The sequence below is a fragment of the Babylonia areolata genome, chromosome 15, assembly GCF_041734735.1.
Source record: "Babylonia areolata isolate BAREFJ2019XMU chromosome 15, ASM4173473v1, whole genome shotgun sequence".
Lineage (NCBI taxonomy): Eukaryota > Metazoa > Mollusca > Gastropoda > Neogastropoda > Buccinidae > Babylonia > Babylonia areolata.
Genome location: NC_134890.1, coordinates 11,035,219 through 11,049,837, shown reverse-complemented (window position 1 = coordinate 11,049,837; position 14,619 = coordinate 11,035,219). Strand labels below are relative to the sequence as shown.

Sequence of the window (14,619 nt, the reverse complement as noted above, 5' to 3'; positions counted from 1 at the left end):
AGAACGATTGGATTTCCATCATGTGAACGTCCAGCAAAGGACATTCCCCCCAGGACAGGGAGAGCCGCTACCCCTGCCGGCTGCTGCTGCTGGTTCTCTTGCCCGACAGGCTCTTCCGGTCCCTGCGGGCGTGTTGGGAAGGGGAGTTATTGGGGACGACGTCCCTGTTTGGGGAGTGGGGGAAAGAGGGGGATACTACACCCACCCCACCCCTCATTCTCTTCTCCAGTATGTGTGGAAGGGGTGTGGGTGGGAGGCGTGAGGCGGTCAGGGCTGACGTGATGAGAAGGCGGAGGAGGAGCAGGGTCAGTGCTGATACGGTCAGAACTGACGAGTTGTGTTGTTATACCGGGTTTTATCTCTTGTCGCGACTTATTGTCCGCACTCTACAGCAACCCCTCTCCCCCTCCCCTCCCCTCCCCTACACACACACACACACACACACACACACACACACACACACACACACACACCTCCACGAATCCCCCTCCCTCTTCTCCCCACCTCCACCCTCCCGCCTCCTTGCGACGCTGGCGCTGTATATTGCCATGAGTGATCATCACTGCCACCAGCATCAGTCAGTCTCCTGCTTCCAACCTCTCCCCTCCCCTCCCAGCTACATTTTTCCTCCCTTCACTTCTACCCATCCATCAGCTACTGTGTTTGTTTATATCTGACCCGTCACTTTTTTTTTATTGGGGAGGTAGGGGTGGGGGGAACGGGAGTTGAGGGGGGGGGGGCTGCATAAAAAAACTTATCTGAATAAGACGAAGAACAGAAACGTTAAACTGTACAACTGTAACGGATTATATTGAACGAGGTCAGCAATAATGCAAAACAGCAGCACATGCATTTAAACCCATGTTGCTTGGCGTTTCTCATCAGCTTTTAATACGGCTAAAGAATCCGCAGGGCAACACACCCAGAAACCGCCTTAATATTTTCGTAAAGTTGCAGTGCTGTCACTTACTATGTTTCTTTGTTCCATTCTGTACAATTGACTGGTACAGTACAGGCCAGTGTCGTTTTTTTAAAAAAAAAAAAATCTTCTACCTTGTTATAGGTTTTAAATATTATAGGTTTGTTTTATCCTGAATGGGGTGATATAAGCTGGCTGTAGGGTTGGAAATGCAAAGAGATTAGTCAACCGGTGTGTTTAAAAAGATTTAACAGAAACGTTAATTAACAGTTGAGTGTGTCGGTATGTTGCAGGACCAGATGACCCGCCGCCCCCACAACCCAGACCTCGTCTGACCTCCCATCCACCCACACACACCCCACACACACACCCCTCTCCCACCATGGACGACCTCCTCAACAGAAGCGTGACGTCACATCCGCCCTGGGGCGGAAGCGGAAGCATCAGCAGCAGCATGACCTCCCTCCTCACTTCTGCCAACCGCAGCTACAACCACCACAACAACAACAACCACCTCCTCCTGCCCCACCCACGCTACCCCCACAACGACTCGTCCTCGCTGGGGTTAGGAAGCCTGGCCGACGTGACGCAGTGCGTCTTCAACGCCACGGCAAACGCCACCGTTTGCGAGCTGCTGGACGAGGTGCTGAACGGCAACAGCACCCCCTCCTCGGCCGGAGGAGACCCCGCCACGCCGTCCCCGGCCCACTCGCTGTGGCTGACCATCTTCCTGGGCGTGCTGGCCGCCGTGGTGTCCATCGTGACCGTGCTGGGCAACCTGACCGTGCTGCTGGCCTTCGGCCTGGAGCGCAGCATCCGCCAGCCCACCAACTACTTCATCGCCTCCCTGGCCGTGTCCGACCTGCTGATCGGCACCTTCTCCATGCCGCTCTTCACGCAGTACCTGCTGCTCAACTACTGGCCGCTGGGGCCCTGGCTGTGCGACCTGTGGCTCTCGCTGGACTGGACCGTGTGCCTCACCTCGCAGTACACCGTCTTCTTCATCACCATGGACCGCTTCCTGTCCGTCAAGATCCCCGCCAAGTACCGCAACTGGCGCACTGAGCGAAAGGTAAATAATTCTCCTTTTTGACTCACTTGTGCAAACAAAGTGAGTCTGTGTTTTAACTCGGTGTTCGGTTGTGTGTGTGTGTGTGTGTCTGTGTGTGTGTCCGTGGTAAACTTTAACATTGACATTTTCTCTGCAAATACTTTGTCAGTTGACACCAAATTAGGCATAAAAATAGGAAAAATTCAGTTCTTTCCAGTCATCTTGTTTAAAACAATATTGCACCTCTGGGATGGGCACAAAAAAATAAAAAATGAAGCCTAATTATATGCAAACTGCATTTACTGTTATATTTATATTTTTTGTCTAAACTTGGCACTTTGATCTGATATTCTGACCCAACAACAAGAGCAGTCATTATTATCATTTTTTGTTCAAACAGGAACTTCTTTTGCTAAGCATGGAAGTTTTGGTGCAGATAGTAAAAAAGGGAAATTACTCTGTAATTAATGCTAGGGGACTTAATTTGCTTTAAACTGATCTTTCTCATCTTCAACATTACATTTTGAAATTATACACAATACATAAAAAGCTTGGATTTTTTTTTTTTTTTTTTTTTCCAGTATATCACAAGTGAGTCTTGAAGGCCTTGCCTCTCTTGTTTATATATAAAGAATTGAAAGGTTGTGAGAGGGGCTGGAAGGAGAGGGGTTAGGGAGAGGTGGGGGAGTAAAGAGGAAGTGTGGGGGATGGGGGGATAGTTTTTACGGTGTGCGTGTGGAGGGAGGTGTTGGAGGGGGGATGTGGGGGGGTGCTCTTATGGTGAACGTCACGGTACTGCTTACCTTCTGCCACCGAACGAAAGGTAAGAAAAAAAGGTCGTGTGGGGGTTCAGGTGGGGGGTAGGGTGAGCAGGAGGGGAGGTGCGGTTGGTCTTACGGTGAACGTCACGTCTCGATACTGTTAACCTTCCACCACCCGTGGGTGTTGTTTCATATCAATAGCAACTGGTTGGGGGTGGGGGTTGGTCTTTTGGTGAACATCACAGTACTGCTAACCTTCTACCGCTCGTGGTGTTGTTTCATATCAACAGCAACTGTTGCATGTACATGTGGCGATCGGTTTCAGTTTTACAAGGCGGCGTCACTGCGTTGGGACAAATCCATAACACGCCACACCACATTCTGCTAGGCTGTTGCCCTGACCAGCGGCCATAACCCAACGCGCGTAGTCAGGCCTTGAGTGCATGCATATATATTTGTACACTAATCTGCGTGGATTTCTTCAGAATGTGACCAGGAGGACAACACTCTCGTCGGCACGGGTGCTTTTTCAGTGCGCCAGGTGTGTGTTGCACACCGGGACCTTGGTTTATCGTATCATCCAAAATGACACAACGCTTAGTTTGATTTTCCAGTCAAACTTGGGAGAAAGGGCGAGAGCGAGATTAGAATCCAGACCCTTTCGAACACAGTACTGGTTGATAAGCGTCTTAACCATTTTCCCACCTTCCACCCTCGGATATGAAGAGAGGACAACAACAAAACGCAGTACTCATTATCGGTAAATTACATGTTGAAAAACACCGGCTTACGTTCACACTCACATAACCAAAGAAGTACACTGGCAAACCGCATTCAGTAACGAAAAACAGTCCTCTCAAAACAGGCAATGGACCAGGGCGTTGGGTTTATGCGTCTGATAAAACACCATTCCTCTTCTCTATGTTCATTTGCATCTCTGAGCCGCTGCCTCGTGGCTTGGCTTTACAATGCATGCTGTAGCGATTTCAGACATGTCCATACCCGTCGCCGCCTTCCCGAACAAACTGCTATGCTGAGCTCTGCCCAGAGCAGTAAAACGTGTTTAAAAGAAGTAAATCGGGCACTTCGCGATTGGGTTCATTTGGCACGTTGCGCACAGGTTCAACTCCGAAACCAGCTTTCCGCAACAATTGCTATGCGTTTCATGACAGTGGGTTGGGAGGGAACGTACGAATTTCTGCACCTTATGAGTGCAGTGGCTGTCACTTTGATTGTTCATGACCTACGGGAACAGGGTGTGCTGATTGTGTTCTTCATTGACGATATCCCCCACTGCTGGCAATCACCAGAACAGTGGCCTTGTCACACCCGCAAACACATCACGTCCCCCACCCCCCGGACCCGTCATTGGGCAATTGTATGCAGAATTTCTATCGTTGCACCCTTAAGCAAGAAAAAATCATTAACATCCTCAGAATGACTACATACAGCAACGAGAACACTGATGTTTATTTTGAACGTTTAGGGATTTCAACGGATCATTTGAATACGAGCCTGGCCCTCAACCAGCGCAGCATCAGTGCAGTTCTATTACCTGGAGTTACATGTCAGTTGGACAGCGTACCAGTTCACGTCTCTCGGCCGACAATGATGAACCATCTCGAACAAATGAATGAATGAAACATACTTGATAGAACACGGACCTCGCCAGAATTTCAATTTAGGGGTGTGGGGTACACAGGATGTCCATGTTTGGAACGTCCAGGGAACAGGGAACTTGCAGTGAAAATGTGCGGGCACTCTATTTGAAGAGTGAAAAGCCAACGCAAGGAAAATGATTTACGGGTTCCCGTCTGTAATTGAAAACGTGCTGCTCCCTGAAAGGCCTGTTTTGGTGGGTTTTTTGTTTGTTTTTGGACAGGCAGAGCCACGCGGTTTTGATTCCATTTAAAAGAAATGCTTATTCGAAAACTTAGTTCCTACCCGAATTATCCGTCATTCGTGGCAGTAAACAAATTGATATGAAAAACAGTAACAAACAAAACTGTCGAACACGTGACAGTCTTAAGAAACAGACAGAGAGAGAGATGCAGCACCTGAAAGCAGAAGATGAAGGAAAGAGGCAAGGCTTCCAATAGTCCATCACACATCATGCACGTTTGTCTGTGGGATACTGGAAGTGGTTTTACAGGGTTTCGTTTTCGTTTGCCACCGGCCAGAAAAGCTGTCCCAGATTCATTCTAACCAACAATTTGCATACTGAAATTTGCATTCAACTTTCGATTTCCAAATTTCGGCAAGATATTATTAGCAGCTAACTCGAGCTGATACAACTTTTTTTCACGAAAAATATAAACAGTAAACATCAAATTAATATCTAAGAAGTTAGCGAAACACTAAACCAACAGTTAAAACTAAATCAGATCCATAGATAGTTTCCCATGTCAACCACGCACTTCCCACCTTTCCCACAACCAGTATCCTAATTCGTCCACAGACTTTCCAGTCAGACGCTGTGTGCTTTAGGAAAACGTGGGGGGTACTAACGGAAGTAGATGGACTTTGGGATGAAACTGGAGTATTTGTCGGACTTTGGGACAAGCCATTCCGGCTTGGTATATAAGTCTCCGAGGCTTAACTGGGATCTTCTTGGCCGATGGTCTAGATCCTCTCATGCACTCCTTTTAGCTTGTGGGGTTTTCCGTTCCTCCTCTCCTCCCCCTCCTCAGAACACCCCCGAATTTTCCTCGACCAATACAGTCTGATTAGGCAGTCGTCCACTATTTGCGGGAGGGAGGGGAAAACGTGCATGCAGGGTATTTTCGTGGTGGTCTTACTTGGATCATGGGATCTTCAACGTGTGTTTATACTGTTCATCCCTCTCAGAGCCAATGCACTTTGTTTGCTAACGAGTGACTGGAAGATGCTGCTGTTCCAGAAGCTGGGAAATTTACGCTCAAGCCTCGGGATTGGGATGTTAATCCACATGAGGGGGGGGGGGGGGGGGTCAACACAGAAGATGTGGTTGTGTGGCCTTCCTACTGGAAGTGAAAGACTTTTTTTTCCTTTTCCTGTCAGTCATTCTTTGTCCTCTTTATTGTCTTCGTTCCGTTGTCTCCCCATTCACGCTTCTTTCTTCAGTTTACCCTAATCGAGATAACATGCTGAAAAATCCATGAAAACCTAAGGCTGAGCTTCTCTGGAATTCTAAACTAAGCATACATCAGTTTAAAAACTCAATTACAGATTAGATTATGAGCCAAACATGGAGAACAAAAACGTTGTTTTTTATGCTTTCACCTTAATGGTGATGATAATGATCGGTTGGTTGTGGCAGGTGCTAGTTGATGGTAGGCATCACATGGATATTACCGGATGTCGTCTTCTTCACCGCCATCACTGGTTGTCAGTACGTTATTGATGATGGCGTATTTTATGATGATGATGATGGTTTTGATGATGATGACGATGATGATGATTGTTTGTGGCAGGTGCTAGTGATGGTAGCCATCACGTGGGTATTGCCGGCTGTCGTTTTCTTCACCACTATCATTGGCTGGCAGTATTTCGTCGGACAGCGCAGCGTCTCGCCCACAGCCTGCGAGGTAAGGCCTTTCTTTGCCTGGCTACTTTATTAACTCTTTCCATACGAACGGCGAAAGAGACGACGTTAACAGCATTTCCCCCCAATTACCATCATCGAAATATTGCAAGCAGAAGGCTCTTATACTGAAGAGGTGAATGTTGACAAAGAATACCACAATTCTGACGACGGAAGCTAAAGGTTGGGTCATTCATACACCCACTGGACATCCGAGGGGTCTGTGTAGAGGAGAAGAGAGGACTGGCCGAACTGAGTGAGTTAACTACTGTATCATCAGTGTGTCGGTCAGCGTGTCTGCGTCGCCCTGTCCATTTATTTCCTATTGTTTTTACATGTGAATTATAAGGATAATGATAAAATTTTAATAAGAAACATGACTAGCGTTTGACAGGCAGGCACAAGCATATTCTGAGCTGTTGCTACCGTTAGGGTTAGGTATAGCTTTATTTTTAATTCACAAACTCAACCCACACTATCTCCGCCCTCAAAACATAGTTATACTTTTTTTTTTTAATTAACAAACGTAACCCATACTATCCCAGCCCTCAAAACAAATGCACACGAGCTATGTGTTCAAATGAAATCACACCCGCTTTATATGAATGTATTATTATTATTATTGCTGTTGTTGTCGTCGTCGTCATTAACTACTACTACTACTGTCATTATCGTCATCGTTATTAATATTATCCATATTATCATCATTATCATTATTACCGTTATCATTATTACCATTATTATTATTACTGGTGGTGGTGTTGAAAACCCAACCGAACACACAGGGCATTACCAGCCCAGAGTTCAAAAACATTGTAAGTATCCACCCTGTGAGACCTGAGGGGAAAGAAAAACCAAGAAAAAGACAATTGTGCACTAGTTAAGTCATTGATTTTGAGCCTGAGAAGAAAAAAACGTCTTGGACACAAGTGCAGTCTTTTTTTCTAGAACCCTGAAGAGAAAGACATGAAAAAAGGACCTGAAAAAGACAATTCACCTGGACCCTGAAAAAGAAAGAGACCTGGAAATACAAAAAAGTAGGCACTAGTACAGACGAATTCATCAGGAACATTAAAAGAAAAGAAAAAAAATAAGCAGTCTTCCATCTTGTTCAGTCATATGCAACAAGAGCCCGAAAAGAAAGATACACGATAAACATTGTTACAGCCATATTCATGCAGAACGTGAATAGAGACCTTGTGGTTGGTTGGCAACAGGTCTAGTTCCAACCGGACCTCCAACCCGATGTAAGACACCTTGGGGGAAAAGCATCAGTACATTCATCTTCACGTATCCTGTAGTTGGTCGGCAACGGGTTTAGTTAATGGAGGACTCTGAACCCGGAATAAGACACCTAGGGGTGGAAATAAGGCATACGTATATTTATGTTCACGTACCCAGTGGTTGAGTGGCAACTGGTATTTTGTATTTATATTTGTATTTCTTTTTTATCACAACAGATTTCTCTGTGTGAAATTCGGGTTGCTGTCCCCAGGGAGAGAGCGTCGCAACACTACAGCGCCACCCTTTTTTTTTTTTTTTTTTTTTTCCTGCGTGCAGTTTTATTTGTTTTTCCTATCGAGGTGGATTTTTCTACAGAATTTTGCCTTGAACAACCCTTTTGTTGCCGTGGGTTCTTTTACGTGCGCTAAGTGCATGCTGCACACGGGACCTCGGTTTATCGTCTCATCCGAATGACTAGCGTCCAGACCACTACTCAAGGTCTAATGGAGGGGGAGAAAATATCGGCTGCTGAGCCGTGATTCGAACCAGTGCACTCAGTTCTGGGAAGAAAACACAACTTAATCTAAGTAAATTCATAAAACTTGGAAAGGGTTTGTGACTTTTGTTACATCTGAAACATACTTGTCAGTATGTTTAAGGTTGATTTGTTTTGTTGCAAATCATTATCATTAGTGCGTGTAGGGGGTGTGCGTTTTTTGCGGATATCGGAGACATCGTTGGACTGAAGTTGTGATTCAATGAGTGTGTATTGTTATTCTATCCGCCACACCCCAAAAGGGGGCAAAAGGATCAAAATTCTTTGAATCTTTGTATCAAGTTCACGGTATCTGTGGGCTGGCTGACCGTTTGTCCGTCCGTCACACAACAGGTCCAGTTCATGTCCGACCCCCTGTTCACCTTCTTGCTGACAATCGGCTACTACTGGATCACCCTGGTTGTCATGTGCGTGCTCTACGCTGGCATCTACAAGGTGGCCCTAGAGCTGCAGCGTAAGTCGGACGCCAAGCAGCGAAAGCTGGACGCTACGATGGAACTGGCCGCCGAGCGGCGCGGCACGGCCTCCCGCGTCGCGTCGTCTGGCAACAGCGGTGGGGCCGACGGAGAGAGGGCCACCACCAAGATCACCGGCTACTTCCGCAAGCTACAACGTCAGAAGAAGAGCATCAAGGCCAACGACGCTGGTGGGCAGTTTTTGGATGTGTTTGAGGGGTGTGGATGTTGAGGTGGGGGCGTGGGGGTGGATGTGTTGACGGTGGATGTGCTGAGGGTGGATTGTTGGATGCCTTGAAGGTGGATGTGTTGGGGTGGTGGGGGTGTTGAGGGTAAATGTGTTCGATGTGCTGAGGGTGAATTGCTGGATGCATTGAAGGTGGATGTGTTGGGAATGGTTGTGCTGAGGGTGGAAGTGTTGAGGGTGGAAGTGTGGAAGGTGGATGGGTTGGAGGTACTGAGGATGGATGTGTTTAGGGTGGATGTGTTGAGGGCCATGTACTGAGGGTCGATGTGTTGAGAGATGAGGTGTTGAGGGTGGGATGTGTTCAGGGTGGATGTGCTGTGTGGATATGTTGGATGGGTTGAAAGTTGACGTGTTGAGGGTGGATGTGTTGGATGTGCTGAGGGTGGATGTGTTGAAGGTTGATGTGCTGAGGGTGGATATGCTGAGGGTGGATGTGCTGAGGGTGGATGTGTTGGATGTGCTAAGGGTGGATATGCTGAGGGTGGATGTGTTGAGGATGGATGTGCTGAGCGCACTGAAGGTGGATGTGCCATGGTGGAGGTGGATGTGTTTGGGGTGGATATGTTGAGGGTGTAAGCATTTGATGTGTTTGGGGTGGATGTGTTGAAGGTGTATGCATTTTATGTGTTTGGGGTGGATGTGTTGAGGGTACACATTGGATGTGTTGATAGTGGACGTATTGAGGGTGGACGTGTTGGATGTGTTGAGGGTGGGTGTGTTGAGGATGGATGTGTGGAAAGCTAACTGTGGTACTTCATACCTGGGGGTGGGCGGTGGGGTGGGGGATTACTGTGGCGGTTTTGACCTGCAATTCTCGATTAGTAGACATTACAATACATAGTAGTACGCTTTTAAGGCCAATGACATTTAGATACGGTTTCAGTTTCAGCTACTCGAGGAGACGTCACTGTGTTCGGACAAATCTATATACGCTACACCACATATGCTATGCAGAGATGCCCGACCATCCACAGACTTTTGCCAGAGGACAACGCCTTTGTTTGCCCTGGGTTCTTTTGTCGGTGCACGCACGGGACCTCGGTTTATCGTCTCATCCGAATGACCAGACGCTCACTTTGATTTCCCAACCAAACCTGGGAGAAAGGGCGAGAGCAGAGTTCCAAACCGGACCCTCATAAACACCGTATAAATAGACAGCGAAGCGTCTTAACCATTCTGCATCCGTCCACCATGAATACGGTGTTTAGATTAAGGAGCTGATGGCCCTCTAAGCCGATGATTGATTGATTGATGGATAGGTGAGAGAAGCTCGAGAAAGTGATGACAGATTTGGGTTAAGATGTTGGACAGCAGCTGGCCAGCAGTGTCAGACTTGAATAGTGACGGAGTCAGGGTTTGTTGACGTTTGACCTTCAGTGTTGAGAGGGTGTGTAGGCACGGGATAGTCTGTTCTCGTAAAAAAATGTGAATGCTGGCATGTCGGTGGTGTGAAACGTATTGTCAGTCCTGTGGCCGATTCGTTTGTTCATGACTGCGAATTATTGTGTGTTTTTTATACTTGTCAAAGTTTGTACACTTTTATGTTTTTGAAAGGCTTGGCCACTCTTATTTACGTAAAACGTGTATGAATGATATATATATCTAGATAGATTTGTTTATATGTCTTGTAGAAAAGGAAATTCTCGTGTTGGATTCAATGAAATATTCTGCATTGCACGTGTGCATACCTGTGTGTCAGGTGACGTCACAGGTCTTTCAGCTTCGACCCAGAACAACCTTCCGCACAGCCAGGTGGGTTGATCATTTACTTGTCATCATTCATGCGTGGTCTTTTTCCTGTATTTACATGTGACAATAACTTTCATTTACAGCCTGAAGTAAATTGAATTTTTTGTCATCTCAAAGAACAAAAATCGAGTAAGTTCAGTTGGACAAGGAGATCTCTCAAATGATTTATTTGTTTTGTCATTAAAAAAGTGACTCATCGAACAAGTGAAATAGAAAAAAAGAAAACGTGTCTATAGTGGCAAGAAAAACACTTCTGTCGCAAAGTTAGAATTACAATTGATTCCATGATCACTTTTTTACCTGGTGGATCACGTGCGTTACACCTTCCTTTGTCTTTAAGTCTTGGACATTCAACAAGCTGTTTTACTTTTCTCCACAAATCGGGGGGGAACTTTTAACATGTTTCATTTTCTGCAAAGTATTATACATTAATCATGATAATGATAAGGATAATCATTAAAGTAAAATATTTTAAATATGTTTGTGATGACGATAGCGATATTTCAGTAAAATGAAATGGGTTTTTTTTTTTTTTGTTTGTGATTATGATAACAGATATTAAAGTAAACTAAAATGTTTTAAATACATTTGTGCATGATTTATTTTAACATACCTGGACATCTTCAATAATTCCTTGATGATGATGATAACAGATATTAAAGTAAAATAAAATGTTTTAAATACGTTTGTGCGTGATTTTTTAACATACCTGGACATCTTCAATTCATGATCATGACGGATATTAAAGTAACATGGAATGTTTTTAATACGGTTATGCGTGATTTTATTAATATACCTACACATCAATAAATCATGATGATGATAATGGATATCAAAGTAAAATAAATTGTTTTGAATGCGTGTGTTTTGAAAATATTTTAGATAATTATGTCTGAGATGATTATAACGATATTTAAAGTAAAATAAAATGTTCTGAATACGTTCGTATGCGATTTTATTAATAACATACCTACACATCTTCAATGTCCCCACCTTGCCCCCCACCACACACACACCCGTACCTCTGCCCACGCCCTCACACACCACCTCCCCTTTCTCCCTCCCGTCAAGCAGAAGACCGTCACCACGACCTCCTTCAGCGGCCGGAACAACCTGGCGGCCGGGGACATCCAGCGCCACAACAGTCTAGGCGGCGGCAGCGTGGCCACGGACGTCGGCGACAACAAGGACGAGGACCGCTCCTCCAGCCCCGCCTTCGCCTCCGACGACGAGGGCAGTAGCTCGGGGGCCACACCCGGCAGCAAGTCACCCAAGGTTCCCCCGCCGCCCGCCACCTTCGCCGCCAACAACAACCACCGCCGCTCCACCAAGTCGTCGCTCAACCCCAAGGCGGGAATCGCGGGCATCGTCAACACGGCCATGCTGACCACGCCGGAGTCCTTCCGCACCACGCTCATGGACTCGGCCCTCGCTCCAGCCCTGCTCGACACCGGTGGAGGGGGTGGGGGTGGTGGGGGAAGTGGAGCGCCGGCGGGGAACGGTGGTGTTGACGGCACGACGGTGTCGGCGGAGCTGGTAGGGGGCGGCAGCAACAGCAGCGGTGTCGGCGGTGGTGGTGTTGGTGGTGGTGGCGTGGTGATGGTAGACAGCAGCGCTTCTTCAGGGTTCATGGACAGCGGCGCTCTGCCCGCCCAGTTCCCGGACAACGCTGCTGCCCCCTCCGCCTCCTGCCCCGTGCCTGCCGTCATCGCCGGCCAGCCGCCACCCGCCTACTCCCAGGTGGTCGGCTTTCCCGAGGACGGGGGAGGCGGGGGCACGCCCATGCCCCCATCCGGGCAGCTGGTGAAGGCCAGCCACGGGGGCCCCAGCTACAGCTGCCTGGACACGCTGCTAGACTCCTCGGCCGAGACGGACCCCGGGGACCAGTCGGACACGATGTGTGTGACGTCGTCGGGGGTCCAGGACCCGGACCCGGCCTTCAGGCCCCTGCTGCAGGCGGAGGTGGCGGCGGGCTGCCCCTACATTGACGAGCACAGCTTCCTGCAGCTAGGGTCCCAGGCCCCGCCGCCCCTCCCCGCCTCGGCCAACAGCAGCGAGGTCAACGTGTACGTGGCCGAGGGCAGCGAGAAGGACTCCCCCCTGTGGAAGAGGCGCAACTCCCTGCCGCCCCCACCCCTCGGCACGGACGTCTTCGACATCGTCCTCGACGACGGCATCACGGACACTGGCATCACCGAAATCACCACCACCGCCACCTCCGCCGTCGCCGCCACCACGGCCTTGACCTCCAAGCTGAACGGGGGCAGGGAGGTGCCGGTGATGAAGGTGGAGGGGGAGGTGGAGGATGAGGATGAGGATGGGGGTCCTCCCTCCAGAGACCCCGAAGGCAGTGCCTGTGCCACCCCGCTCCGCCACCCCCACCCGGACGAGGGCGCCGAGACGGACTCCCAGCAGCTGTCGGAGTCGCGGCGGTCCCGCGGCAAGGGCGACGGCCGGATCCACTCCTTCGTCAAGTCGGTCCGCTCGCGGAATAGTCGGCGGCGGAACCGGCGCGAGCGCAAGTCCAAGTCGGAGAACCGCGCCCGGAAAGCGTTGAGGACTATCACCATCATCCTGGGCGCCTTCGTGCTGTGCTGGACTCCCTACCACATCATGCTGTTCGTCATCGCCATGTGCAAGGGCTACCACTGCATCAACCTGGGCTTTTACTACTTCACCTACTGGCTCTGCTATCTCAACAGCCCCATCAACCCCTTCTGTTACGCGTTCGCCAACGCCCAGTTCAAGAGAACGTTTCTGAGGATTCTACGCTTCGACTGGCATAGAACGTAGACATGTAGATACATTTTTTTGGGTAGAAAAAAGAAAGTAAACACTGTCCAAAAACTTGCTGGTGAGCTGAATAGGTTCTGAACATCCAAAGCCTTGGTTTACATGTAGAAACGAGCACGCTCCCACAAGCACACACGTCTTCTGCGGTGTGTATGGTAACAACGTCCCCATCCCCACCCCCCACCCCACCCCGCTTCCGTGCGGAATGCGGTGATGTCTGTGTGAAGGTGATTGATAATTATTGACAGCGTTGTTTGTTTGTGTGTAGTGTACTCAGGCTTCCTAGATGTTGAACGGGACTGCCCGCTGTTTCTCGGGCCACCAAGAGACAAGCCCAAACACAAACAGTACAAACAAACGGTCGTGCATGTGGAACAATGTGGGTTCTTTTTTGTACTTTAGACAGAACACGGTGTACAGTCTTATGTCCCAAATGCATCATGTAAACACGTATTATGTATCGGCCTATGTCCTTCGTATTATTGGTTACTACTTCTACTTTTGAGGATTTGATGTAACTGCCGGACCATTGCCGTTTTCGGGTTTGTTTGTTTTTTTTCTGTTCCTTTGTTTAAATTTATATACCAATCATTTTTTTGTGTCCTGTTTATCCGCCACTCTAGAACACGACAAAATATCGGCCAGCATTTCTAGGGCGCATGGAAATACCGATTTATTTTTCGATAGCAAAAATGCAAGGACGGGGATTGAAAAAATAAATAAACAAAATTAAAAACAACAACAACACACAAAAAACACCACCAAAAAAAGAAAAGGACCCAAACATGCGAAGCCCTTTTTCAAACTCTCGCCCCGTTGAAAACTATGTTTATTCCCTGTGTCTGTTAGTTACAATGACTGAACGCTCACTTTGCACACAGACGATTTCAGACTTAGATTATTCACACACACACACACACACACACACACACGTTGTTTGAGTTACGTCTGATAGCACTCATGTCTGATAAGAGGTATGTCTGATAACACGTTTCGGTGGTGACCATAACATGGTGTCTCCGCAAAACTTGAGCTGTCAGCTTTCGAAGAAAACGTCTGTTCAACATTTGTGTTGGCCCCTTCCGTGAAAAGCGCACACACACACACACACAAGTCCGGCTGCATTTTGTAGAGCTTGACAACACAACAAGCCTACGAAGTGCACCAATTCAGACCACGGTAACACCAAAATTATGTTGTTTGATCGTCGATTTTCACTCTGCTGTCCGTTTTGAAGTCATTTTGACGATGCAAAGTGAATTCACTTGTAGATCGCTTCCTTGTCCATGCAAAGCAAGGAGG

At 47.9% G+C, this 14,619-nt stretch overlaps 1 protein-coding gene across 1 annotated transcript; it reads left to right on the top strand.

Annotated features, from left to right (window-relative positions):
* The first annotated feature begins 1,301 nt into the window (after nucleotides 1–1,301).
* Nucleotides 1,302–13,317, top strand: LOC143290107 (uncharacterized). Its single transcript, XM_076599396.1, has 7 exons — nucleotides 1,302–1,991; nucleotides 6,184–6,297; nucleotides 8,407–8,719; nucleotides 9,081–9,323; nucleotides 9,423–9,524; nucleotides 10,475–10,527; nucleotides 11,599–13,317. Exons 1-7 carry the CDS (start codon nucleotides 1,302–1,304, stop codon nucleotides 13,315–13,317), a joined length of 3,234 nt encoding a protein of 1,077 aa, XP_076455511.1.
* Nucleotides 13,318–14,619: the final 1,302 nt, after the last annotated feature.